The sequence below is a fragment of the Trachemys scripta genome, chromosome 4, assembly GCF_013100865.1.
Source record: "Trachemys scripta elegans isolate TJP31775 chromosome 4, CAS_Tse_1.0, whole genome shotgun sequence".
NCBI lineage: Eukaryota > Metazoa > Chordata > Testudines > Emydidae > Trachemys > Trachemys scripta.
In genome coordinates this window covers 31439890-31466212 of record NC_048301.1, presented here as the reverse complement: position 1 = coordinate 31466212, position 26323 = coordinate 31439890, and the positions used below count along the sequence as shown (strand labels likewise).

Genomic DNA, 26323 nt, shown 5'->3' with positions numbered 1-26323 from the left:
GGCAGCCCTACAAATGTCCTGGATGGGGAGGTGGGTGAAAAGGTAGCCGACGAGGCTTGCGCCCGAGTCAAGTGCGCCTTCACAATTGGTGGCGGAGGGATTCCTGCCAGATCATAACAGGTATGGATGCACGAAGTGATCCAGCTGGAGAGCCACTGGGTAGAGATTGTCTGACCTTTCATGCGCTCGGCCGAGGTGATGAACAGTTGCGAGGACTTTCTGAACGGCTTGGTCCGCTCCAGGTAGAAAGCCAGAGCCCATCTCATATCCAGTGTGTGGAGACGGCGCTCCTCACTCGACGCGTGGGGCTTGGGGCAGAGGACTGGTAGAAAAATGTCCTGACCCATGTGATAGGGGCTGCTAACAGGGAGTTTCGCAAGGGAGTTCTCCAGGTGAAGGAGGAGCAATACAGCACCCTTTTGGGCTGACAGGGGGCTGCAGACGGGAGTTTGACAGAGGGAGGCTTACGATGGTTAGGAAGACCCGCAACACCTGTGCCAGCACTGCTACTGTCTCCTCCACCTGTGCCTGTAGCCAGACAGAGTGCCTAAGCATGGATGCCTCTACCCAGATCCTGGTGTGGTTTTGCAAAGACTGTAACTTGCAATTTCCACTTACTGATATCCAGGCTGGGGGACCATCCAATGTGAGAGGTGCCTGCTGGTGGAATCTCTCAGGCAGCAGGTGGGAGAGCTACAGGAGGAGGTGGCTAGGTTGAGGAGCATCCGTATCCACGAGCAATTCCTCGACAGTGTCCATGTGGAGACAGCTGAGGTAGCTGTCCCAGTACACAGGACTGCTGATACACCACTGGTGGAGGAGGAGATGGCTCAGGGTGGACACTGGCAGCTGGTTACTTCTGGCAGCAGGCAGTGCTCCACCCTTGCTCTGAACCCTCCTGCCGTGGTTATAGGTAACCGTTATGCTCTTCTTGATACAGGAAAGAAGGAACCACTCCCTACAGTAAAGGAGGAGAAGCCTCGTACCCCTAAGGCTGGAAAGTCTGCTGCCACCACTGCGAATAGGAAACGTAGGGTAGTGGTGGTCGGAGACTCTCTGCTGAGGGGGACGGAGGCGCCCATCTGTCGCCCTGACATTTCATCTCGGGAGGTATGCTGCCTGCCGGGGGCCCGTATTCGAGACGTTACGGAGGCATTGTCGAGGATTATCCGGCCCTCTGACTACTACCCCATGCTACTCATCCATGTGGGCACAAATGATACTGCGCGGTGTGACACTGAGCGGATCAAGAGTGACTACAGGGCCCTGGGAGTACGGGTGAAGGAGTTTGGAGCGCAGGTGGTATTCTCTTCAATTCTTCCTGTCAAAGGTAGGGGCCCGGGCAGAGACAGATGCATCATGGAGGTGAATGCCTGGCTGCAAAGATGGTGTCGCCAGGAGGGCTTTGGCTTCCTAGACCACGGGATGCTATTCGAGGAAGGACTGCTAGGCAGAGATGGCGTTCACCTTTCGAGGAGAGGAAAGACCCTGTTCGGACACAGACTGGCTAACCTAGTGAGGAGGGCTTTAAACTAGGTTCGACGGGGACAGGTGAGCAAAGCCCACAGGTAAGTGGGGAACATGGAGACCGGGGAAATGAGTCGGAAACAAGAGGGAGTGTGGGCTATATTGGCAGAGAGAAAGGAGAGTCAGGACAAAACTGGGAGGAAAGATCAAACCAGTATCTTAGATGCCTATATACAAATGCGAGAAGTATGGGGAATAAGCAGGAAGAACTGGAAGTGCTAATAAATAAATACAACTATGACATTGTTGGCATCACTGAAACTTGGTGGGATAATACACATGATTGGAATGTTGGTGTGGATGGGTACAGCTTGCTCAGGAAGGATAGACAGGGGAAAAAGGGAGGAGGTGTTGCCTTATATATTAAAAATGTACACACTTGGACTGAGGTAGAGATGGACATAGGAGACGGAAGTGTTGAGAGTCTCTGGGTTAGGCTTAAAGGGGCAAAAAACAAGGGAGATGTCATGCTAGGCGTCTACTACAGGCCACCTAACCAGGTGGAAGAGGTGGATGAGGCTTTTTTCAAGCAACTAACAAAATCATCCAAAGCCCAAGATTTGGTGGTGATGGGGGACTTCAACTATCCGGATATATGTTGGGAAAATAACACAGCGGGGAACAGACTATCCAACAAATTCTTGGACTGCATTGGAGACAACTTTTTATTTCAGAAGGTTGAAAAAGCTACTAGGGGGGAAACTGTTCTAGACTTGATTTTAACAAATAGGGAGGAACTCGTTGAGAATGTGAAACTAGAAGGCAGCCTGGGTGAAAGTGATCATGAAATCATAGAGTTTGCAATTCTAAGGAAGGGTAGAAGGGAGAACAGCAAAATAGAGACAATGGATTTCAGGAAGGCAGATTTTGGTAAGCTCAGAGAGCTGATAGGTAAGGTCCCATGGGAATCAAGACTGAGGGGAAAAACAACTGAGCAGAGTTGGCAGTTTTTCAAAGGGACACTATTAAGGGCCCAAAAGCAAGCTATTCCGCTGGTTAGGAAAGATAGAAAATGTGGCAAAAGACCACCTTGGCTTAATCACGAGATCTTGCATGATCTAAAAAATAAAAAGGAGTCATATAAAAAATGGAAACTAGGACAGATTACAAAGGATGAATATAGGCAAACAACACAGGAATGCAGGGGCAAGATTAGAAAGGCAAAGGCACAAAATGAGCTCAAACTAGCTACGGGAATAAAAGGAAACAAGAAGACTTTTTATCAATACATTAGAAGCAAGAGGAAGACCAAAGACAGGGTAGGCCCACTGCTTAGTGAAGAGGGAGAAACAGTAACAGGAAACTTGGAAATGGCAGAGATGCTTAATGACTTCTTTGTTTCGGTCTTCACCGAGAAGTCTGAAGGAATGCCTAACATAGTGAATGCTAATGGGAAGGGGGTAGGTTTAGCGGATAAAATAAAAAAAGAACAAGTTAAAAATCACTTAGAAAAGTTAGATGCCTGCAAGTCACCAGGGCCTGATGAAATGCATCCTAGAATACTCAAGGAGCTAATAGAGGAGGTATCTGAGCCTCTAGCTATTATCTTTGGAAAGTCATGGGAGACGGGAGAGATTCCAGAAGACTGGAAAAGGGCAAATATAGTGCCCATCTATAAAAAGGGAAATAAAAACAACCCAGGTAACTACAGACCAGTTAGTTTAACTTCTGTGCCAGGGAAGATAATGGAGCAAGTAATTAAGGAAATCATCTGCCAACACTTGGAAGGTGGTAAGGTGATAGGGAATAGCCAGCATGGATTTGTGAAGAACAAATCATGTCAAACCAATCTGATAGCTTTCTTTGATAGGATAACAAGCCTTGTGGATAAGGGTGAAGTTGTGGATGTGGTATACCTAGACTTTAGTAAGGCATTTGATACGGTCTCGCATGATATTCTTATCGATAAACTAGGCAAATACAAATTAGATGGGGCTACTATAAGGTGGGTGCATAACTGGCTGGATAACCGTACTCAGAGAGTTGTTATTAATGGTTCCCAATCCTGCTGGAAAGGCGTAACGAGTGGGGTACCGCAGGGGTCTGTTTTGGGACCGGCTCTGTTCAATATCTTCATCAACGACTTAGATATTGGCATAGAAAGTACGCTTATTAAGTTTGCGGATGATACCAAACTGGGAGGGATTGCAACTACTTTGGAGGACAGGGTCATAATTCAAAATGATCTGGACAAATTGGAGAAATGGTCTGAGTTAAACAGGATGAAGTTTAACAAAGACAAATGCAAAGTGCTCCACTTAGGAAGGAAAAATCAATTTCACACATACAGAATGGGAAAAGATTGTCTAGGAAGGAGTACGGCAGAAAGGGATCTAGGGGTTATAGTGGACCACAAGCTAAATATGAGTCAACAGTGTGATGCTGTTGCAAAAAAAGCAAACATGATTCTGGGATGCATTAACAGGTGTGTTGTGAGCAAGACACGAGAAGTCATTCTTCCGCTCTACTCTGCTCTGGTTAGGCCTCAGCTGGAGTATTGTGTCCAGTTCTGGGCGCCTCATTTCAAGAAAGATGTGGAGAAATTGGAAAGGGTCCAAAGAAGAGCAACAAGAATGATTAAAGGTCTTGAGAACATGACCTATGAAGGAAGGCTGAAAGAACTGGGTTTGTTTAGTTTGGAAAAGAGAAGACTGAGAGGGGACATGATAGCAGTTTTCAGGTATCTAAAAGGGTGTCATAAGGAGGAGGGAGAGAACTTGTTCACCTTAGCCTCTAAGGATAGAACCAGAAACAATGGGTTTAAACTGCAGCAAGGGAGGTCTAGGTTGGATATTAGGAAAAAGTTCCTAACTGTCAGGGTGGTTAAACACTGGAACAAATTGCCTAGGGAGGTTGTGGAATCTCCGTCTCTGGAGATATTTAAGAGTAGGTTAGATAAATGTCTATTAGGGATGGTCTAGGCAGTATTTGGTCCTGCCATGCAGGCAGGGGACTGGACTCGATGACCTCTCGAGGTCCCTTCCAGTCCTATAATCTATGAATCTATGAATAGGCGGGGACCACCTTCGGGAGGAACGAAGGGTGTGGGCGGAGCTGGACCTTATCCTTATGAAACACCGTGTATGGGGGCTTGGAGGTCAGGGCCCTGAGCTCCGAGACCTGCCTGGCCAACGTGATCACAACCAGGAAGGCCACCTTCCAAGAGAGGTGGGACCAGGAGCGCATGGCTAGCGGCTCAAATGGGAGCCCCGTGAGATGGGCCAACACCAGGTTTAGGTCCCACGGTGGGCCTAACATACGGGAAGAGACGATCCAATCCCTTAAGGAATCGGCCAGTCATAGCATGGGAGAATACCGCGAGGCCCTACACCGGAGGATGGAAGGCTGATATGGCTGCCAGGTGCACTTTGACTGACGAGGGTGCCAGGCCCTGGGCTCTAAGGTGGGGGAGGTAGTTCAGAATAAGCTGGATCAGGGGCGCCACCGGGGAAACGTCCCGCTCGTCCGCCCATCTGGAAAACGGAGACCACTTTGCCAAGTAGGCTCAGCGCGTGGAGGGCTGCCTGCTTTCTAGGAGGACGCGTTGAACCCCTTCTGAGCACATCCTTTCCTCCCTACCTAACCATTGAGAAGCCATGCCATGAGGTGGAGGAGGTGGCCCTGGTCCTGGGAGAGAAGGTCTGGGCGGAAAGGCAACGGCCATTGCGGGGCAACCGCCAGACCCATGAGGGTCCCGTACCAATGCTTCCTGGGCCATGCCGGGGCAATCAGAAGGACCGGGGCCTTGTCCGTCTTTTTCTTATCCAGGACCTTGCTGATCAGCGGGAACAGGGGAAAGGCATAGAGAAACTGGCCCGACCAGGACAGGAGGAAGGCATCAGAGATAGAGCCCCGTCCCAGCCGCCCCCTCCCCAGAGCAGAACCGGGGATAGTGATGGTTCTGCCGACTCGCGAACAGGTCCACCTGGGGAGTTCCCCACACTCGGAAAAGTCTGTGTACCACCTCTGGGTGGAGAGACCACTCATGCTGAGAGGAGAAGTCCCTGCTCAAGCGATCTTCCATTGCGTTCTGGGCGCCCGGCAGATGCCTGTAGGCAGATGTCGTGGGCTAAACAAAAATCCCACAGCCTGAGGGCTTCCCGGCAGAGGATCGGGCCCCACCTGGCCCGTTGACGTAGAACATCGAGGCCGTGTTGTCCATGAGGACCCTGACCAACCTGCCCTCCAGGTGTGAGAGGAAGGCCATGCACACCAGCCGTACTGCCCTGAGCTCCTTGACGTTTATGTGGGGGGTCAGATCCCGAGCTGACAACAGACCTTGGGTGTGAACGTTCCCCACATGGGCCCCCCATCCCAGGTCTGACGCATCGGACACCAGTTCCAGCGACGGGGCCCTGCCCTTGCCCCTGAATAGGACCCCTTGGAGCATGTTTCTCGGGGAGGACAATCACCGTAGGGAGGCCATCACTGGTTCGGGTACCGTGAGGACTTTGTCCAGCCTGTCCCTGGCCTGGGAGAACTCCGAGGCCAACCAGAGCTGGAGGGGCCTCATCCTGACTCTGGCGTGACGGACCACATACGTGCACGCCGACATATGACCCAAGAGCTGGAGGCATGCTCGGGCTGTTGTCACCGGAAACCCTGTGACTGTGTCGATGAACCCCTTCAGGGTCTTGAACCTGTCCGGTGGGAGGGAAACTCTGGCCGATAAGGCATCCAGGACTGCCCTGAAAAACTCTATGCGTTGAACTGGGACTAACGTGGACTTGGTGCTGTTTACAAACAGGCCCAAAGTGGTGCATGTGGGGCAGAAGGCACGCCATGTGATCCCGCACCTATGACTGGAAGCTGCCCTTGACCAACCAGTCATCCAGATAGGGGAAGATCTGGACCCCCCCGGCGCCTGAGGTAGGCCGCTACCACCGACATACATTTTGTGAATACCCTGGGGGCAGTGGACAGGCCAAATGGGAGGACTGTAAATTGGCAGTGTTCCTGCCCCACCACAAAACGGAGGAAGCATCTGTGCCCCTCGAATATACGGAAATGGAAGTATGCATCCTGCAGATCAAGGGTGGCGTACCAGTCCCTGGGATTCAGGGAGGGGATGATGGAGGCCAGGGAGACCATGCAGAACTTGAGCTTCACTATGTACTGGTTCAGGCCTCACAGGTCCAAGATGGGCCTGAGCCCCCCTTTGGCCTTCAGGATAAGGAAAGAGTGGGAGTAGTACCCCTTGTCTTTGAACTCCCCAGGTACCGCTTCCACCGCTCCTAGGCCCAGGAGCCGCCCCACCTCCTGCTCGAGCAGAGCCTCGGGTGAGGTGTCCCCCAGGAGGGACTGGGGCAGGGGGTGGTTGGGCGGGGAGGAAGTAAACTGGAGAGTGTAGCCCTGGGAGATGGTGTTGATGACCCATCGGTCCGAGGTCAGCCGTGACCACTCTGTGAGGACAGCACACAACTGATTGGAGAAGGGAAGTTTTATTGAGGGTGGATCCCTGACGAGAACTGGCAGGGTGGCCCCGGGCGTCCCGTCAAAACCGCCCTTTCCCCACCTGCTTGCCCTTGGAGGACCCAGGTTGGGGTGCAGGCAGAGACTGGCTCTGTGGGTGCCTCTTATAGTCCCGCAACTTCTTATAAGCAGCCTCGTATTTTGGGTGGGTGACCTGAGTGGGAGTCTGCTGCGGCTTGAACTTAGGTTTAAAGCCGGAGCCGGAATTTGGAGAGTCATGCAGGAGTCTTTCAGGCCATGCAGCTTTGTATCCATTTGTTCTGCAAACAGAACTTTGCCATAAAACAGGAGATCCTCCAGGGAGGTCTGCACCTCGCTGGACAGCCCAGAGAGCAGGAGCCACGACGCCCTTCTCATGGACACCGCGGAGGTCATGGAACGCGTGGCTGCGTCTGCCACATCCGAAGCTGCCTGCAGGGTTGCCCTGTCAGCCGCTGTACCCTCCTCCACCAGCACTTTGAATTCCTTCGTGTCACCCTCCTGGAAGGAGTCTTCGAACTTGGGCAGGGAGCCCCACAGATTGAACTCATACCAGCCCAGGAGAGCCTGGTGGTTAGCCACCCGTAACTAGAAGCTTGAGGACGAATACATTTTCCTTCCAAAAAGGTCCAGCCTCCGTGAATCTTTATTTTTCGGGCAGGGGCTGGCTGGCTCCTGCCACTCCCTGTGGTTGACCGACTTGACCACCAGGGAGTTAGAAGCAGGGTGGGTGTATAAGTACTCGTGTCCCTTGGCAGGTACAAAATACTTGCATTCTGCTCTTTTAGAGATGGGGGCCAATGAGGCTGGTGTTTGCCACAGGGCATTTGAAATTTTTGCCACCCCTTCATGGACAGGCAAGGCCACCCTGCCTGGTGCCAAGGAGGACAGCACATTAAACAAGGAGTCTGAGGGCTCCTCCATCTCCTCTGCTTGGAGGTGGAGGCTTGATGCCACCCTTTTTAAGAGTTCTTGGTGGGCTCTAAAGTCCTCCTGCGGGACGGAGGGAGGTGGGGCCGTAATCACCTCATCCAGGGAGGGTGAGGAGGCTGGTGCGGTACTTTGAGTGTCCACTGGCACCGGAGGGTCCACAATCTGGTCAGTCTCCAGGTACGGTGCTGAGGATGTACGTCCCACTAACTCCTTCCTCGGAGGTCTGGAGAGGGAGACTTCGGCCACCGAGAGAGCCCCACCGGGGGCTGCGTCGGGGGCCAGGGTGCCCACTGGTACCATTGAACCAGCTACAGGGCCCAGTACCACTGCACCTGCTGTGGCACCGGCGGAGTCGGTTGTTCGGCCTGGCTGGCCTGGCCCATCGATGGATGACTACGAAGGGAGGCCGGGCTGACATACGACCTGCTGCTGTCCCCGGACCAGGAGGCGCAGCGATGCCGAGAGCGATGCTGACCACAGGACCGCGATCCAGATGTGCAGGACCGGTACCGTCGGTAACAGCTGCTCCACGATCGGCTCTGACAGGTGGACTCGCGACGGTGAGACGCCCGCAATCGACGCCCGGGGCTGCGGAGGCAGTGCTGGGGCGGGGTCCTGGAGTGGGACGTCGAACGGGTATGATGTCGACATCCGTGCCGTGACTGGCTGCGATAACCTCTCTGAGACGAGGACCTTTGGCGATGTTTGCCTCGGTCCTGTCGGTGTTCGCTCCTCGAGGTGGAGCGGTGCTGAGAGTCTCGGTCGGATGGAACCCAACCAGACAGTCTGGTGGGCGTCAAGGGCGATCCACGTGGACTTTGCCCTGAAGGGTCACTGGGTGGCAAACGGCGTTGGGAACGTTCTCTCGACCGAGACCAGTACTGAGCCAGGGGTGACTGCGGAGATCTCAGCGGTGGCTTGTCTCTGGAGCGCAGGGCTGACATCGGTGGTGCTCCTGGTACTGACATGGACATAACATCCCGGGCCGCCTGCAGGGCCTCCAACGTGGAGGGCATCTGGACATCCGGGGAGGCCTGCTCTGAATGGGCCAGGCTACTCCGCTCGATTTGAGTGAGAGGCCTAGAAGCTGGTGGGGATCAAGGTCTGCCTGACATGGGTCTGACTTCTGTCCTGGGTTTACTCCAGTGACACGGTGAAGGAGACCTTTTTCTAGCCTTCTTGGCGTGCCCCGTGAATGGGGAGTGGTGCCGACTGGTTGATGGCGCCGAAGAGTCACCGTGCACTGATACTGTGGTGCCCGATGCTGACTCGGAGCAGCGCGCTGGAGCCGGGGTCAGCGCTGACTCCATCTGAATAGACTGGAGCTTAATGTCCCTTTCTGTCTTAGTTCAAGGCTTAAATGACTTGCAAATCTTGCAGCGATTGCGGAGATGGGTTTTCCCCAAACAGCTCAGACAGTCCGCCTGTGGATCACTCAGTGGCACAGATCACCTACGAGTGTCGCACAACTTAAAACCCGGGGCGTGGGGCATGCCCCGACCCGGGCGCTCTAGCTAAACTAAACTAACTAAACAATTTAACTACAGGTACCATACACTGAATGAACAAGCAGTTTTGGGGACGAGCTACAGCAAAGCTGGAGCAGAGTAGTTCCGAAGCAACTTCCCTGGCGGCAAGAAGGAACTGAGGGTCGGGGGGGAGAGCGCGCAGTACCCCTTATACCGCGCCATGGAGGCACGACTCCAGGGGTCGCCTGGGCGCTCCCCTATGGGTACTGCTAGGGGAAAAACTTCTGGGACCGGTGCACGTGGCGAGCACACACACCTATTGTGGAATACACATGAGCAATCACTCGAAGAAGAACATATATCACCAGGGAACAGAAGTCTACTGCAGATCACTGGGTCAAATTTAAGACAAGATGGAAATGACTGAAAGTCTGTATTATTCGTCAGGAAGACAGAGGCTTTAGTGGGGAAGGAACTAAGAGCAGTAGAGTCTTTGAACAGAACAGTATGAGAGAAGGGATGGAAAAGCTGGGGGACAAGGAGAAGATATGGAATAGGTGATGCAGAGAAAAAAAGGGAAGACCTCAAAATGTTAAATAAATGTCCAAACTTCTGGGGGTTTAGATACGGTAACAGTTTTGAGGTTCACCCATCACCAGCTGTTGGTAGAAACTGAAAAGAGTTTGTAGCCTTAATTTGAGGGCTGAGAATATAGTATAAAGATAAAACCCCAGCTACAGTTATTTTAAAAACAAATATTTTAAAGGAGGAGGGTACTGGTTTGGGTCCTTCGCTCTTCATAATGCCATTTAATAATTATGTGATCAATGTTAGCTCAAGAGAAAAAAGTTTTTGAGTGTAAGCAAAACAAAGGTTATTTATACTAAATTATTTTTACTACCAGAAATTTAAGCTCTCTCAGTTTAATTCTATCTTTTTTCAGTGTTACAAGAATTGACACATTTTTAATAATGCACACTTACAAACTGATGATAAGCAGACAGTAAGAGGAGGTTACTTACCTTATAGTAACTGGAGCTTCTTCGAGGTGCGTGGTCCCTATCTGTAATTCCACTCTTGGTGTGTGCATGTGCTCCAGAAGTCAGAGAATTCTTGCAAGCAATATCTGTTGGTCCACGCATGCAGCCTTGCCTTCTTTGTGATTTCAACTGAAGTCAAAGGGCAGAACAGACCAACTGCCTCTCGAGTTCCTTCTCTACTATGACTCCAGTAAAGATCTGAAGCAGAGGGGAAGGAAGGCAGATAGTGGAATACAAATAAGGACCACACATCTCAAAGAACCTCCAGTTCTATAAGGTAAGAAACCTCTTCTTCTTTGAGTGCTGGTCCCTATGTATATTCCACTGTGGGTGACCGACAAACAGGAGAAGGGGGCAAGGATGCAGATGGCAGAGCCATTTGGAGAACTGCTGTCTCAAAGGATGAGTCAGTGAAGGAGTTCTGCACTAATGCATAATGTCTCATGAACGTATGGACAGAGCTCCACATAGCTGTTCTGCAAATGTCAAGTAAAGTGATGCCATTTAGGTTGCTTGTGCTTTTGTAAAATGAACCTTCACTCCATTAGGAGAAAGAAGATGCAACAACTGGTAACTGAGCAGGATACAGCCCAAGATCCACTTACAAATCTTCTGGGAAAATACAGCTTGACCTCAGACTCATTCTGCTATAGTGAGAAACAATCTAGGCAATTTTCTACTTGGTTTTGTCCTTTCCAGGCAGATGGCGAAAGCATGTTGTCCACTGAGGGAGCGAAGTCTCTTCTCTTCTTCAAATACATGCGGTTTCAGAAAAAACACTGGTAAGTGGATTGTTTGGTTCATGTGAAACTCCAAAACTACTTAGGGAGTGAATTTTGGACGAAAGAGACTTTGTCCTTATAGAATACAGTGTAGGATGGATTTGCCATTATTGTTCCCAGCTCAGCCATGCTTCTGGCTGAGGTAATGGTCACACGGAATGCAATTTCATTGATAACTGAGACATGGAACATGTAGCTAATGGTTCAAAGGGAAGCTTAACGAGTGTCAAAAGTACAAGATTTGAGTCCCAATGAAGGGTAGGTTTCCTTACTGGTGGGAAAGTTACTGGTGGGAAAGTTATAGGTGGGCTCTTTAAGAATCTGGTAGTCAATGGATGAGTGAAAATTGAATAATCATCCAATAGCACATGGCACTGATAGCACTGCTGCCAGGTGACTGTGTAGAACTGAGTGAACGCTCAGCTGTTTTGAGTGAAAGATTGTAGACCAAAATGAGGGGACTATCATTGACTCAGGAGATGCATGCTTCAGCTATGCTCCAGTGGAAAAATGCTTCCACTTGACTGGATTAGCATTTCCTAGTTGAATCCTTTCTGATGTTATGTAAAGCTTCAGAGCAGGAATGTTCTAATGTTGATGCCTAACCAAATACCAAACCATGAGATGAAGTGTTCTGGGGTTGGGACGTTTGATCTTCCCTTTCTCTTGGGTCAAGAGATGAGAAAAGGACTAGATGGTGATCAGAGGAGGAGATGAGAGTCATAAGAGATTTGGGAACCAAAAGTATCTGGGACTCACACCCTGTCCTGGTGAATTTTCCGTAAGGGAGGAAAGGCATAGCTCAGATGGTCTGAGCAGTGATGGAGTACATCAGCTGAGAGTGTAGTCCTAGAGCTCCTCTAGAGCAGTATATGTTGCTTATCTTGTTCATTTCGGAGATGAACAGATCTCAGCAGGGGGTCCCCATTGAGCTGTTTGCTACTGAATCATGCAACTCTCACTCATGATTGATAGCACAACGCCTGCTGAGGGTGTCTGCCAATACATTCTGAGTTCCTGACAGATATACTGCCCAGAGGGTGATTCGCTTCCTGATACACCAGTTCCACAGGGTGACCATTTCTATACAGAGGGGCGACTGATCTCTCTCATCCTCCTGTGATGCAAAAGATGGTTGTCATGTTGTCTGACATTATGAAGACATGGTGGGACTGGATGACCTGTAGAAAAACCTTGTAAGCTTCTTAGACTCCCGCAGTTTCAGAAAGTTGATATGTATCCTGGTCTCTCAGAATGTCCAAGTGCTCTGTGCCATACAGTTGTCTATGTGGGCTCCCCAGCCTTAGAGAGGCATCTGTAACACTTTTCTTGTTTGGCAAGGATGATATGCAGGGGATGCCCACAAATACCTGATGAGAATACACCCACCACATCAGAGAAGACATTACTCTCCAAGGAATGGTTAACTATGGTGTTCATGATGTGTTTGGTTGCTGACTACACTCTCTGGAACCACACCTGAAGTCAACATAGATTGAGCCTGGCAAATGGGTTAGTTAAGTACATGAAGCCATGTACCCCAGGAGGGAAAGACAAGTTCTGATTAAAGATCAACGGTTGCATTTAACCTGCTCTATTAAATTGTTCATGGCGTGAAACATGCCTCTTGGTATATAAGTTCGTGCCGTGATTGAATGTAGGGTGGCCCCTATGATTCCTACAGTCTGTCAGAGTGAGGACAGACTTTCCACGTTCACACTGACTCATAGGGAAGAAAGCAGATGAAGCATTAAAGAGGCTGACTCACAGGCTTCCTGATGTGTCTTTGCAACGAGAACCCAATTGTAGAGAGGCGTGAAACCAGTGAAGCTGTTCCACCTAAAATGAGCTGCTACTGTCAGAAAGACCTTGATAAAGACCCTGGGGGCAGTGGTGAGGCCAAATGGGAGCACCCTGTACTGAAAGTGGTCAGGGCCAACTATGACTCTGAGAAAACGCCTCTGGGCGGGGTGAATAGCCACGTGAAAGTAAGTGGCCTTCATATCAAGAGCTGTAAACCATACATTTTTTACCAAGGATGCAAGAGTGATCATAAGAATAAAACAATTGAGATTGTGGAGACTGAGGATAGATCTCCAACCTCCCGACTTTTTGGGGACTAGGAAGTATCTAGAGTAAAAACCTTTTCCTTGCTGTTGAGGCATATGTGCTCTATTGCTCCTTGCTGGAGGAGGGTTCCACTTCCTGCCTGAGAATCCCCTTGTGAGACTGATCCCTGAAAAGGGATGGGGATGGGGGATTTGGAGGAGATGGGTAAGTAAACTCGATTGCATAGCCATAATAGACGATATCTAATACCCACTTGTCCCATTGTTACGGCATTCCAGTTGTGGAAATAGAGTGCTAACTGACCCCCAAATGGTATGTGGGGGGTCGAGTAGTGGTGGCATCATAAGTGGTCTGCAGCTATCGAACGCCCATCAAAAATACCTTTTTGCCAGGAGATGGGATTGAGATAGCATTATAGACATGGGAGGAACACGGAAATGAGACTTCTGTACTCTTTGTCTCTTACGAGGAGAGTCATAAGACCTCTGGTGATAAAATTGTTGAGATGCCGCTTTAAGTTTGAAAGACTATCTGTGATACTTCCTTTCTGGGGCAGGTGTATATACTCACAGAGAGCAGAAGTGGCCCTGGAGCCCTTTAACATGTTAAGGACTCAGGGCTTCATCAAAGTGTAGGTCTTCAACAGGCAGTTTATTTTGGACCTCCCTGGGAAACCCCCAAAGCTTGCTAGCATGACTCATGGCGCATCACAATGGCTGTTGCCATCGACCTAAATAATGGGTCTACTGCATCTACCGCCAATTGAAGTGCGTTTCTGGCCACCAGCTTTCTCTCTTCAATAAGAGCCTGGAAGTGAGCTCTGTGCTGCTGTGGCAGCTGTGAATTTGGAATAGTTGAGATAGTCTTACTTCGCTAACAGTGCTTGATAGTGTGCTATATGAAACCAAAAGCTAGATGTGAAAACGTTTCTTCACAACAAGTCTAGATGTTTAGTCTCCTACTTGGGAGTGGATTTAAGATGTTGTCTAGATCTCTCCATGGCAGCCTGGACAACTAGAGACTTCGGTGCAGCGTGGGTAAAGAGAAATTCTGCTCCCCTAGCTGTAATGAAATAGCGCTTCTCTGCCTTCTTGGGGTAGGGGTGCATGTGGCTAGTGTATGCCAGACTGCTCTAGCAGGTTCCAGAATAGCTTCATTAATGGGACATGCTATTCAACTGGATCCAGTGGTTTGTAGGATATCCAGGAGTTTGTATTGGGACTTCTTCTAGGGAAATCTGGAGTTCCTCAGCCACCCTTTGCAATAAATCCTGAAACTGTTTATGATTGTCTGGAGGGGAAGGAGATGGTGGGGTGACTGCTTCATGGGGACACGAAGAAGATAATTTTGTCAGTACCGTTTCATATTTTTTTCTTTCATGAGGTCAGGAGGAGGCTCTGACCTTTCCCTTAGAGGGGAATGGTGGACTGATTCCCTGGCACAATGCACAGGCTCTGTATATCTGGCACAGGTCCCATGTTCTCCAGTATGGTCAGTATGTTGGTTCAGGAGGGAGTTGTGGGGGTCCCCAAAGCATGGGGTACCGATGGTCATGAGGAAAATGCCAAGGTGGGGATTGGTACCAGGAGACCAATGGACACTGCTTGCAAGAAATCTCAGACTCTGGGTGCACAGAACACATGCACAGTGGAATACACATAAGGACAAGCACTTGAAGAAGGAGATGCATCCTTTATATCAAGGGTTCTCAGAACAAATTTTTGGTGGCCTCAGAGTGGGGCCATCAACTCTTGCTGGTGGCAGCTCTGACAATTTTTCCTAAAATACTTAATTAACTTTAGGAAAAACAAATAACCAAATCATTGTAATTTATTTACGCATATTTTTTTTGAAGACTCAATAATATAACTAATGTACAGTTGTCTCTACTCTTTACTAGATGTAAACAGAATAGAAACACAACTGAAGTCCTTTGCATGTTTCTGTCTTTTTTGTTGTTCTTTCTTTTGCCTTTTCCCCCCCCAACACAAAAAACAAACAAACAAAAAAACCCAAAAAGCAAACCTTCCCAGCTAGTAAGTCTGCTGCTGTGAAAAGTGATATTTGTATGTTCCATAATATCATTTTCACAGCCTCTCAGCTAGATAATAAGTCTGCTGTGAAAAATGATATTAAACATACAGATATGACTTTTCACAGCAGCAGACTCACTAGCTAGCTGGAGGTGGTGAAAAGTGATACTTGTGTGTTTGTTAATATCACTTTTCACAGCAAGCCCCGGGACAAATTAAGCCATAGATGGGGGAGGAGGGGAAAGCAGCAGGGATGACAGGGGTGGGTTGGGTGTGAGACGCGTGGTGGGAGCTGGGGGTCAGAGCCTCACGTCCGCAGCCTGGAGCCAAGGATCAGAGCCTGCCGGAGTTGGAGCCTGGAGCCCTGTGGCCAGAGCTGTGGGTTGGAGCCAGAACACCCACAGGAGGAGCCCATGGACAGAGACTGAAGCCCAAAGTCCTGCCCCCACCACCACTCCAGACCAAAGCCCAAGCCCCATCGTCCTTGGGAAGGTTGGGGGAACTCACCTTGCTCCTCTCCAGCATTATGCCCCACCTGTCTTGAGAGGTGGCGCGGGGCACCATCCCCTGCTGGCAGCTTCAGCCACCAACACCAAAGTGGCAAATCCAGGAGCAACAGGGAGGGGGAGGGGCTGCTGCTTTGCCCTCCTCTGCCATCACTGCCCAGGAGGCTGCCATGGCGGCAAGAAAAATCACCAGTGGCCGCATGTGGCCACAGTGGCTGCATTTGAGAAAGGCTGATTTATACTGTTAGCGACTGAGTAAAAGTCACATATTATACAACACTGTAGAAGGAACTGGATGCTTTCATGGAATATTTGCTCCATGACTTTAAAAGTCCTAATGCAAGATTGGAAGAAACCAGAGACATCTGATGGTGCATATTCTAAGAATAGCTGCTAGTTTAGACTGTGAAAGGTGCTAAGTGAAAGCTGTAATTATTAGCGAGTACTATGCAGAAATTAACCACCTACTTAAAAGTAATTTTTAGCTGCTACCACAATTCTGGACTGAAAGATAAGGATGCAGAGGCTAAGGGCATGTCTACATGGGCTTTTGGACTATAGAGTGTGAACAGCAGTGCACACTAAAGAGCTGTGCTGTATCTCTTCGGTGCGGATGCTGTGGGCATGAATTAAAAGGTTCCTAGTTCACATTAAAGTGGTCCTCTTCAAACAAGACTACATTAATGTGAACTAGGAACCTTCTAGTTCATGCCTGCAACATCCACACTGGGAAAGTTACAGTGCAGCTCTTTGGTGCACACTGCTATTCAGATCCCCATAGTCTGAACTGCAGGGATTAAAAACTCACAGTTCAGTTTCTGGTACTCACTGTCTGGAGTCAAGTCAGAACCATGCTAGCAATGAGTCCTGAATGATAGGGGCAAGCCAGCGTAGCTTTTGGAAATGGTTTTCTTTTGAACTAACAGATAGTAAAACAATGGTGGGAGACAGCATGGTTTTATATGGAGAAGCTTGACTCTGTTAACTAGTAAGTTTCCTGTAACTAATAAAGGATTAAGGGAACATAAAAAAGACAGACTAACGTACTACTTTGAGAGTATACACATGTGTTCTGCATACGTTTTTAATATTTTAAATTCCAGAAGAGATTCAAAATCTATATTTAAGAATGTATGTAAAGGATGAACTCTTTGTTAGCTGCTGAACAGAACACTTTATTCAAGGCAAACCACTGATCTAATTACCCAAGCACCTCAATCCATTATGAGCTGATTCAGTCTGACATCTACAAATAAAGGAGTGAAAACATCTTTGTACTGCAGGAGCAAGAGAAGAGAAGCTGTTTTTTAATCCAACTAAGATGGAAATCATTTGTAAGAGGCGAGTTTAAACAAGCCATTCATAAAAGGTTGACAAATAAGTCATCTGACTTGGTAGGAGTTTCTCAAAGAAGAAATGGGGAACTACAGTTTGAAGATGCATGAGCTCAAAAACAAAATGGTGGCTTTGTCTTGTAGCTCTCCTCTTGCTCCACCCTGGAGAGAATGCCTTCAAGTTCTTGACTCCCTGTCCAAGATGGATGTTTAAGTTTTGCTAAGATTGCTATCATACGGTCTCTTTATAATAAAACTTATTAGCAGTGTGAACTAATCCAATATGCTTTCTGTATTTACTTTTATTTTCATGCTTCCTTTAATGTATTTTGTGGCTTTGTAATTAACATGAATAAATCCTATATTAATGAAACAGAGGAAATTATAAGGGAGTTCAGTCTTCATGTATTTTTCAAAAGAATAATAGCACAGCATGTTAATTAAAGACCGGTATTGTACTTTCTGTTTCCTTAATTGGGACACACTAAAAAGTGTTTGAGCAGCAGCATTATCAGATAAAGAGTTCTTCTGATTAACATTAAAGATAAATCAGTGAGTTTTCATCTCTGCAGTGTAACCTTGGAAAGGTATTCAAAGTTTGAGGTTGCCTGATAACAGTGAACACTGAAGATGTGAGATGGTGGCCATGGGGAGACAAATCTGTGACAACTGCAAATAGAAAGAAGGGAGAGAAACTGAAAAATAGATACCAACATATAGGGCAGCTATTTATTTAGACTGAACATACTCTCAAGAGCTGTGTCTGTCTATATTACAGTCATTATAAAGCTGAGTTAGTTATAAACGCTTTCACATATTTTTGCTGTGCTGTGTTTCTATGATTTAACATAAGAAAAGCCATACTGAGTCAGACCAATGGTCCATCTAGGCCAACATCCTGTCTTCTGACAGTGGCCAATGCCAGGTGCTTCAGAGGAAATGAAAAGAATTGGCAAATCACCAACTGATCCATCTCCTGTCATCCACTCCCAGCTTCTGGCAACCAGAGGAAAAACTGTACATTTTTATATCATATGAATGCACAAGTTAATGTAATTAAGATAGCAATTTTACTTCCACTAGGGTACGATAGATAATGCAACACTACTGTACAATGGCTGTTAAAAAGCAGTTTTCAAAACTGCCACAGTGGTAGCCTCCTCATCAGAAGAAAATGATTCCCCACATGGTGATCTTTGCATTTATTTAGAGAATGTGTGTCATACATTAAGTTTAAAATAGGTTTTACAGCAGTCTATTGTTACAGATGGATAATAACCCTTTCAAGGTATCTTGAAAAAACCTGCCACTCTTTGGCCTTTCACCATGGTTCTCTGACCAAACCTGTTTTCTGACGGTCAATCTACAGGAAATGCTCCTTTCTCAAGATGCAGAACTAAATCTATTTGTTACTACATTGCTACCTCGATTTAATGCAACACGATATAACACAAATTCAGATATAACGCGGTAAAGCAGTGCTCCGGAGGGGAGGGGAGGGCGGGGCTGCGCACTCCGGTGGATCAAAGCAAGTTCAATATAACGCGGTTTCACCTATAACGCTGTAAGATTTTTTGGCTCCCGAGGACAGCATTATATCGAGGTAGAGGTGTATATGTCACAGTTGGAAAGGTAACTTGGATGCTTGAGAAAAATAATGTACAACACCCTGAAACATTACCCAAATACCAGCCTTATGTGGTGAGTTAAGTAACCTTTATAAAAGAGATGAATTGGAAAGGGCTCAGAGGAGAGCAATACTTTGCAAGAGCGCTGCTCTCTCTTCTCTCTCCTTCATCTATGTAAGGGTTCTCTCTCACTTCCACACAACTGGGGTGGCTCTGTCTTTTCCCTCTCTCTTCCTGCTGGGGGCTCTGGCCTTCCTAGTTGTCTCTTCTCTCTTTCCCCAATTCCGCTCTTTCTAGTAACTGTAGTCAGGAGGCAGGGAAATGGCAGACATGGAGATCTGATCACCAGGGTATCTGCAGGAGGGGAACAGGAGGATATGGGCCATACAGGAATGAACTCCTCTTGGCCATTGAGGAGAGAGTGGCTAGGCCAGCATCACTTGCTTCCTCACTACCCCCTACTAATGGGAATGAGCAAAGGGTTCCCCACAGCAGGGAGGACATGGTTCGCATTGACACATTGCGGACAAGTCACTGGTTCTCATTAGGCATTGAGGACTGAAAGAGGAGTAATGGGTTTAAACTACAACATTGAAAATTAAGGATGAATATGCAGAAAAATGAACAATGAGTTGAACAATAAAACAAGTTGCAAGGAGAGGCTGAGAAAATTATCAGCCCTGGAAATATTCAAAGCTAACAGACACTCACCTGCTTAGCATGGCTTATGAATATTTAAGCAAGTGATGCTATGATGCAGGGGAAGTGACTAGACTATCCCTACAGACACATTCCAATTCTATATCTTTGTGTGATTTTCTGGAGGAAAAGTCACCTCTTCTCTTTTTGAACTGTCAGAATTAATAGGAATTCTAAGGTTTCAGAGTAACAGCCGTGTTAGTCTGTATCCGCAAAAAGAAGAACAGGAGTACTTGTGGCACCTTAGAGACTAACAAATTTATTAGAGCATAAGCTTTCGTGGACTACAGCCCACTTCTTCGGATGCAGGCACTTCAACCAAATAAAGTAACATACTAATCACTAGCACATCTTTTGCTCTTGTTCTTTTGTTTTTCTGAAATAATTAATACTTGGCAGTGTTGCTATCTAATTACTTCTGCAGTAAATGGTCAATGCAAGACAAGGCTAGTTAAGTATATAAAGAAATACAGCAATACTAAAAATAAACATGATTACTTCTTAATGGCAAAGAACTCCAACAATTTGAAAAAGTTATGCTAAACACCTACCAATGAACAAGTTTGTGATGTTAGCTAAATGACATGATGTCTTAGAGACCTTTGATATATGGTTACTTTTTACTGTATGACCAACTGTTACTAGAGGTATCATTAATATAGACTACAGTGTATGAATGACAAATATTTAAGCTAGTATACTGATCTTGGAAATCGAGAAAAACCAATGCTGCATAACTGTAATTTCTAGAGTATACTATATATTCACTTAACCCTTTTCAATATTTGTATCTAGAAACACACAGAAAAAATGGCTACTAACCTTTCTGTAACTGTTGATCGAGATGTGTTGCTCATGTCCATTCCCATGTAGGTGGGCGTGTGCTATGTGCACAGCTGCCGGAAGGTTTTTGCTCAGTGATATCCGCTGGGTCGGCTCCAGCCCTCATGGCGCTGTATATAGGGGCCTGCCACCCCTCAGTTCCTTCTTGCTGGCAACTCCAACAGAGCAGGAGGACGACGGGTTTGGGAATGGACATGAGCAATACATCTCGAAGAACAACAGTTACGGAAAAGTTAGCAACCGTTTTTTTTTTCTTCAAGTGCTTGATCATGTCCATTCCCATGTAGGTGACACCCAAGCAGATGGAGGAGGTGGGTTTGTAATTCAACAACAAGCGGACTGTAACACTGCCCTGCTGAATCCAGCATCATCTCTAGCTTGCTGTGTGATGGTGTAGTGCAGGGGTGGCCAACCTGTGGCTCCGGAGACGCATGCGGCTCTTCAGAAGTTAATATGCGGTTCCTTGTATAGGCGCCGACTCCGGGGCTGGAACTACAGGCACCAACTTTCCAATGTGCCATGGGGTGCTCACTGTTCAACCTCTGGCTTTGCCACAGGCCCCGCACCACTCCACCCCTTCCCGTCCCCTTCCCTTAGCCTGCCGTACCCTGGCTCCTCCCCCCTCCCAGAGCCTCCTGCCTGCCATGAAACAGCTTATCAGGAAGTGCAGGGTGGGAGGCAGGGGCTGCTGGTGGGGGGAGGTGCTGGGAGCGGGGGGAGGGCGGGGAGCTGATGGGGGCTGCTGACATATCACTGTGACTATTTGGCAATGTACACTGGTAAATTCTGGCTCCTTCTCAGGCTCAGGCTTCACCTGGACCCACAGGTTCTGTGCCATCCATCTCAACAATTCTTGGTGCACCCTGTGGTCATCCTGTATGGGTGCCACCAAGATTCCTGTAACTGCCTCATCTGGAGAGGAGGAAGAGGATCCCAGAACCAGCACTTTGCTCTTGGCCGTCCGCTCCTGGCAGGTCCTGTGGTGCTGGTCCCTGATGTATGGTACCAGGCACAGCATTTTGGTCCTGCCCCTGCACCACTAGAGGAGGAGGCAGCAGCGGGGCTCTAGTTTCCAATGCCATCGAGTAGGACGTCCTTGACTGGGTCCTTGGGACTGATGGAAAACACTCCACAGAGTCCCAAAGGGCTATTTACAGGCATCTGCCACTGTGCTGGCCAGCCTGCAGGAGGCAACCCCTGGCTCATGTCCTCCATCCAGAACCGACGGTCCGAGTGGTGCCAACTCCTGTGAGAGGTATAGGACTCCGGCTCTGAGGATTCATTCCCCAGAGGACCATAGGGGTGTGGTGCTGGCAAGTGGTGCTGGGATGGAGGCAACCAATGCTGCTGCATCATTGCTGGCCTTCCTTTCAACGGCACCTGAGACCTCGGTACCGTAGCTGGCTTTGCCTCTGGTGCTGACTCACATCTAATTGTCAACAGTGGCACTGGGAGGGAGATCAGATCCTGTGCCACATGGAATATGTCTGGCGTAGATGGGAGCGCCAGTCCCACACTCCTATGGCTCTCCCTTGGGGGAAGAGTCCAATGGCATTGGACTCAATGGCTCCCTCCCTGGGGCCAGAGTCAATGGTGCCGCAGCAGCGGCCATTGAGCCTTGTGTGGTTCTCACTCTGCCAGAGTCCTTCTGACTGGTGGGCTTTGGGGTAAGGGAGTGTCCCCTGCCTGGTTTTGTGTTGCTTCCTGCGTGGTACTGGCGAACGGGAGTGGTGCCACACGCTCTCCTGTGCTGACCTCCTTTGTACCGGCAACCTGTGGTGGTGTCATGTGACACCAGTAAGGAATCTCTCCTCGGTGCTGGAGAGGCTGGGCTGCGGTGCCTGTCCGTCACAGAAGCAGGTGTACTCCTCACAGAGGCAGAGGTGCTCAGTGCTGTGTCATGATGATTTGGCTCTGAGAGATGAAGAGCCGCTTCCATCAGGAGGAACTTAAGTCTCTCTGTGATGGGTTGGATCACAGAAACCCCCTTGGGGCTGCCAACTGATGTGCCAAGACTACTTCTGCTCCTGCTTTCCCTGCCAGCTTGGGACTCGAGCACCCTGTCTTGTTGAGCCAGACACGCCAGTCTGCTCCAACACAGACCCAGGGTCTGAACCACGTGCCCCAAAGCTGCAGACTTAACTGAAAGCAACTTAAGAAGTGTTCCTGTCTAACACTCAGATGCCCAACTCCCATTGGGGTCCAACCCCCAAAATAAATCCGTTTTAACCTGTATAAAGCTTATACAGGGTAAACTCATAAATTGTTCGCCCTCTATAACACTGATCGAGAGATATGCACAGCTGTTCCCCCCCCCCAAGGTATTAATACATACTCTGGGTTAATTAATAAGTAAAAAGTGATGTTATTAAATACAGAAAGTAGGATTTAAGTGGTTCCAAGTAGTGACAGACAGAACAAAGTGAATTACCAAGCAAAATAAAATAAAACACGCAAGTCTAAGCCTAGTACAGTAATAAAACTGAATACAGATAAAATCTCACCCTCAGAGATGTTTCAATAAGTTTCTTTCACAGTCTGGTCGCCTTCCTAGTCTGGGCACAATCCTTTCCCCGGTCCAGCCCTTTTTCCAGCTCAGGTGGTAGCTAGGGGATTTCTCATGATGGCTGCCTTTGTTCCACCCACTTATATATCTTTAGCATAAGGCGGGAATCCTTTGTCCCTCTCTGCCCCCTCCCCCATTCTAAATGGAAAAGCACCATGTTAAAGATGGATTCCAGTTCAGGTGACATGATCACATGTCACTGTAAGACTTCATCACCCACTTGCCAGCACACATATATACAGGAAGACTTCCAAGTAACACAGAGCCATCTACAAACAATTGTCCTGGTTAATGGGAGCCATCAAGATTCCAAACCACCATTAATGGCTTACACTTTGCATAATTACAATAGGCCCTCAGAGTTATATTTCATATTTCTAGTTTCAGATACAAGAATGATACATTCATACAAATAGGATGAACACACTCAGTAGATTATAAGCTTTCTAAGGATACCTTACAAGAGACCTTTTGCCTGAAGCATATTCCAGTTACATTATATTCACATTCATTAGCATATTTTAATAAAATCATATAGAGTGCAACGTCACACTCTGGTCCCTTTCTTTTTGGGTCTGGGTCTTGAAACCTCTACAAATCCTGCAACGATCACGCAGTTGGGATTCGCCCAAACACTTGAGGCAAGCCGAGTGAGGATCACTGATAGGCACAGTCTAGTGGCAAGCCTTGAATGGCTTAAACCCCAGAGACCGAGGCATTCCCTGGTGTTGGGCAGGAGAGACCCCTGATAAGCGGGGTCCTACTCTATACTATCAACTAGGAACTTCTGCAAACACTTACTAACATTTTTAGAACTATTCACAGGAAAATATACAAGTCCACCGGGTAGAGTACTTGCAGAGCAAGAATGAGCAGTTCCAGTGACCATCACAGGTGGAAAGAAGGAATGAGGGGGTGGCAGGCCCCTATATACAACGCCATGAGGGTGTGACTCCAGGGGGCACCGGTGCCGACGGATACCACTGAGGGAAAAGCCTTCTGGCGACTGTGCACGCAGTGCGCACACACCTACATGGGAATGGACATGAGCAACCGCCCAAAGAACTTTTCAAACTGAATATTTTTAAAGGAATGATTAGAACACTGTTTTCACATAAACCATTATGCTATGCACTATAACCTTCCACTGCCATCAGTGATACTATCTGACTTAAGAGTTTGGTGCGAAGCTTCAGGCCACTCTTGGGCACAGACTCCATTCCAGATCATTCACCAGTTAGGAAAATGCTACCACACATCCCAACAGGCAAACCAAGAAATGGAGACATCAGAAGCCCACTATCACTTTTACACTGGATGAGTGGCACAAAAGCAAAACAATACAGGTTTACTTCAGTGACATTGTTGTCAAGTTAAGTTTTTATACAATGCTAATGTTTTTTCTTCCAGCTGCAGTTGTAATATCTGATATTCCTGTAAATGCCTGCTGGAAATATGCCATCTATGTTCCACTCTATTTAGCTTCTCAAGAAGCTTCAGACACCATAACGCCTGCAAAGGTGACAGTGGTACCACTGCATTAGTCTGCAAAGTTCTGATCCACCATGTAGCAATCCTACTATAAAACTGCTGCCCTAACTTACGTATGAATCAAGTGCTTTCAATTTAAGTGTTTCCATTCCTCTGATTGCCTCAATACCAGGATCCAAATCCTCCCCTTTTTAAAAAAACAAAAGTTCAGTAATTTAAGTATAAAAAGTTCATAACAACCAACTAGCCAGCACCCGCAAGCACTTCACACTGTCAGCCCAGAGGCCTAGTTCAAGTTTTGGGCCCAATCTATTGCTTGCTTTGCCACAGGACTCCATCTACCTCCATTCAAACTTTTTGAAAGGAGCATAAACAAATGTGCAACTTTTTTACTTTATTGAAATACTAAATACCATGTTTACAGCACTACTTTGAACAGGTGCCTTTCAGATCCAGTCCACAATGATTATGATGTGTCGGCAGGAACTTTAATAAATACTGTCCTGCCTCCCTTTGTAACAGAAGCACTTGCATATATTAGAAGTATCTGAATTTTTGCACATGGAAAAGAGCAGAAACCTATGCACCTCCCTTTTTAAAAAAAAACAGTCTTCCCTTTTTTTAACCTACACAGCCAACGAATATATTTTGGAAGATCAATTTTAATTATTGTGCCTCTTTATGCAACTCACATTAAAACTATATTTCTATGGTTAAGTTCAGCAAACTATGATATGCATTATTTTTATTATTAGGACCCCAAGACTATTAAACATTCTTATGATGATTGACGTTTAGTTAAAAAGTTCCACAGAAACACAGCAACCCTTAATTCTCAAGGAAAAATTTGCCAAATGAGAAATTTTAAAAATCCATGACTTAATACAGTCTAAACTGTAGTTAGAAAATGCAACAACACTGTGACAAGGTTATTAAATTAAAAACTAAATGCCATCCTTATTGACCACTGTTTAATGTATAAAACATATAATGCTCTTTCTTGAAATGCAACAAAATGCCACACTTTGAATAAGTGTTCTTAAAAGCTCCAATTTCAGTTGACAAATGATAATTGAGTCTGACCTGCTGAATGAAATGAATACAGATTCCTGGCTGCTTCATAGGTTAGTGAATAGGAAAAAAAAGTTGTTTTTGTTTTCCAGTACCTGCATGAAGCCAGATTTGAGCCAGAGTCATCCAAGGATGCAGAGGACCTTGCTTAGGAGCACTGCTCTGCAAAGATGAAGCAACCTCAGACAGTGCCTGCTCCACTCTGGAGGCTGCTATTGACGTTGCATGGACTGAACCTGTAGAAGTAATAAAAAAATTACATCAGTGTGGAGAGATGGGAGGAGAAGGAAGGAAGACAAAAATGTTCACAAAGGCTGGGTTAAATACTACATCTTAACCCTTTCCATAACACAGGCTTCATCAAAAAAGCTATCTTGGGTCTTAACTTCTGGATGTTTGCGGTCAGTCTTTTTCTGATGTAAAATGCACAAATGTGAGTGAATCTACACTAAAATCATGTTATGATTTTACTAGCAGCAATGTTTGATGCCAATTTGAGTAGCCACTGTGAACACTGAAAATTTAACTGAGCATTTCATTTAGGAGTATAAATGATTCAAAGAAGGTTTGTGATGGCACTTTATGCTGTAACCTTTATGCTGCTGCATGCACTTTGATGTTAATAATTGCAATGTCTTTTCATAGAGTGCAATTAGATGACTATTTAAAGGCTAACAATAGATTGCAAAAAAGGAAACACAGAACTAAAATATATAGGCTGAGCACAATGTGCCCCTGCATGGATACACAATTAAATTGCATGGGATGTAAATTTTAGCTAATCAACAATGTTGAAGAAAATGTTTAGCAGTCAAATAATTCCTTGCAGGAAGAATATGTTGAAATGTTGAATGGAATGCATTAGTCTCTCAAAATAAAG

The 26323-nt window shown here is 47.2% G+C and overlaps 1 protein-coding gene across 5 annotated transcripts in view; it reads right to left on the bottom strand.

Annotated features, from left to right (window-relative positions):
• The window catches only part of TTC7B (tetratricopeptide repeat domain 7B), a 315699-nt gene that overhangs the window by 66329 nt on the left and 223047 nt on the right, over positions 1-26323 (bottom strand). For all 5 annotated transcript variants that reach the window (XM_034768134.1, XM_034768135.1, XM_034768136.1 and 2 more), the window contains one exon: positions 25539-25679. In XM_034768134.1, the coding sequence (XP_034624025.1) occupies positions 25539-25679 (141 nt within the window). The remainder of the gene's footprint in view (positions 1-25538; positions 25680-26323) is intronic.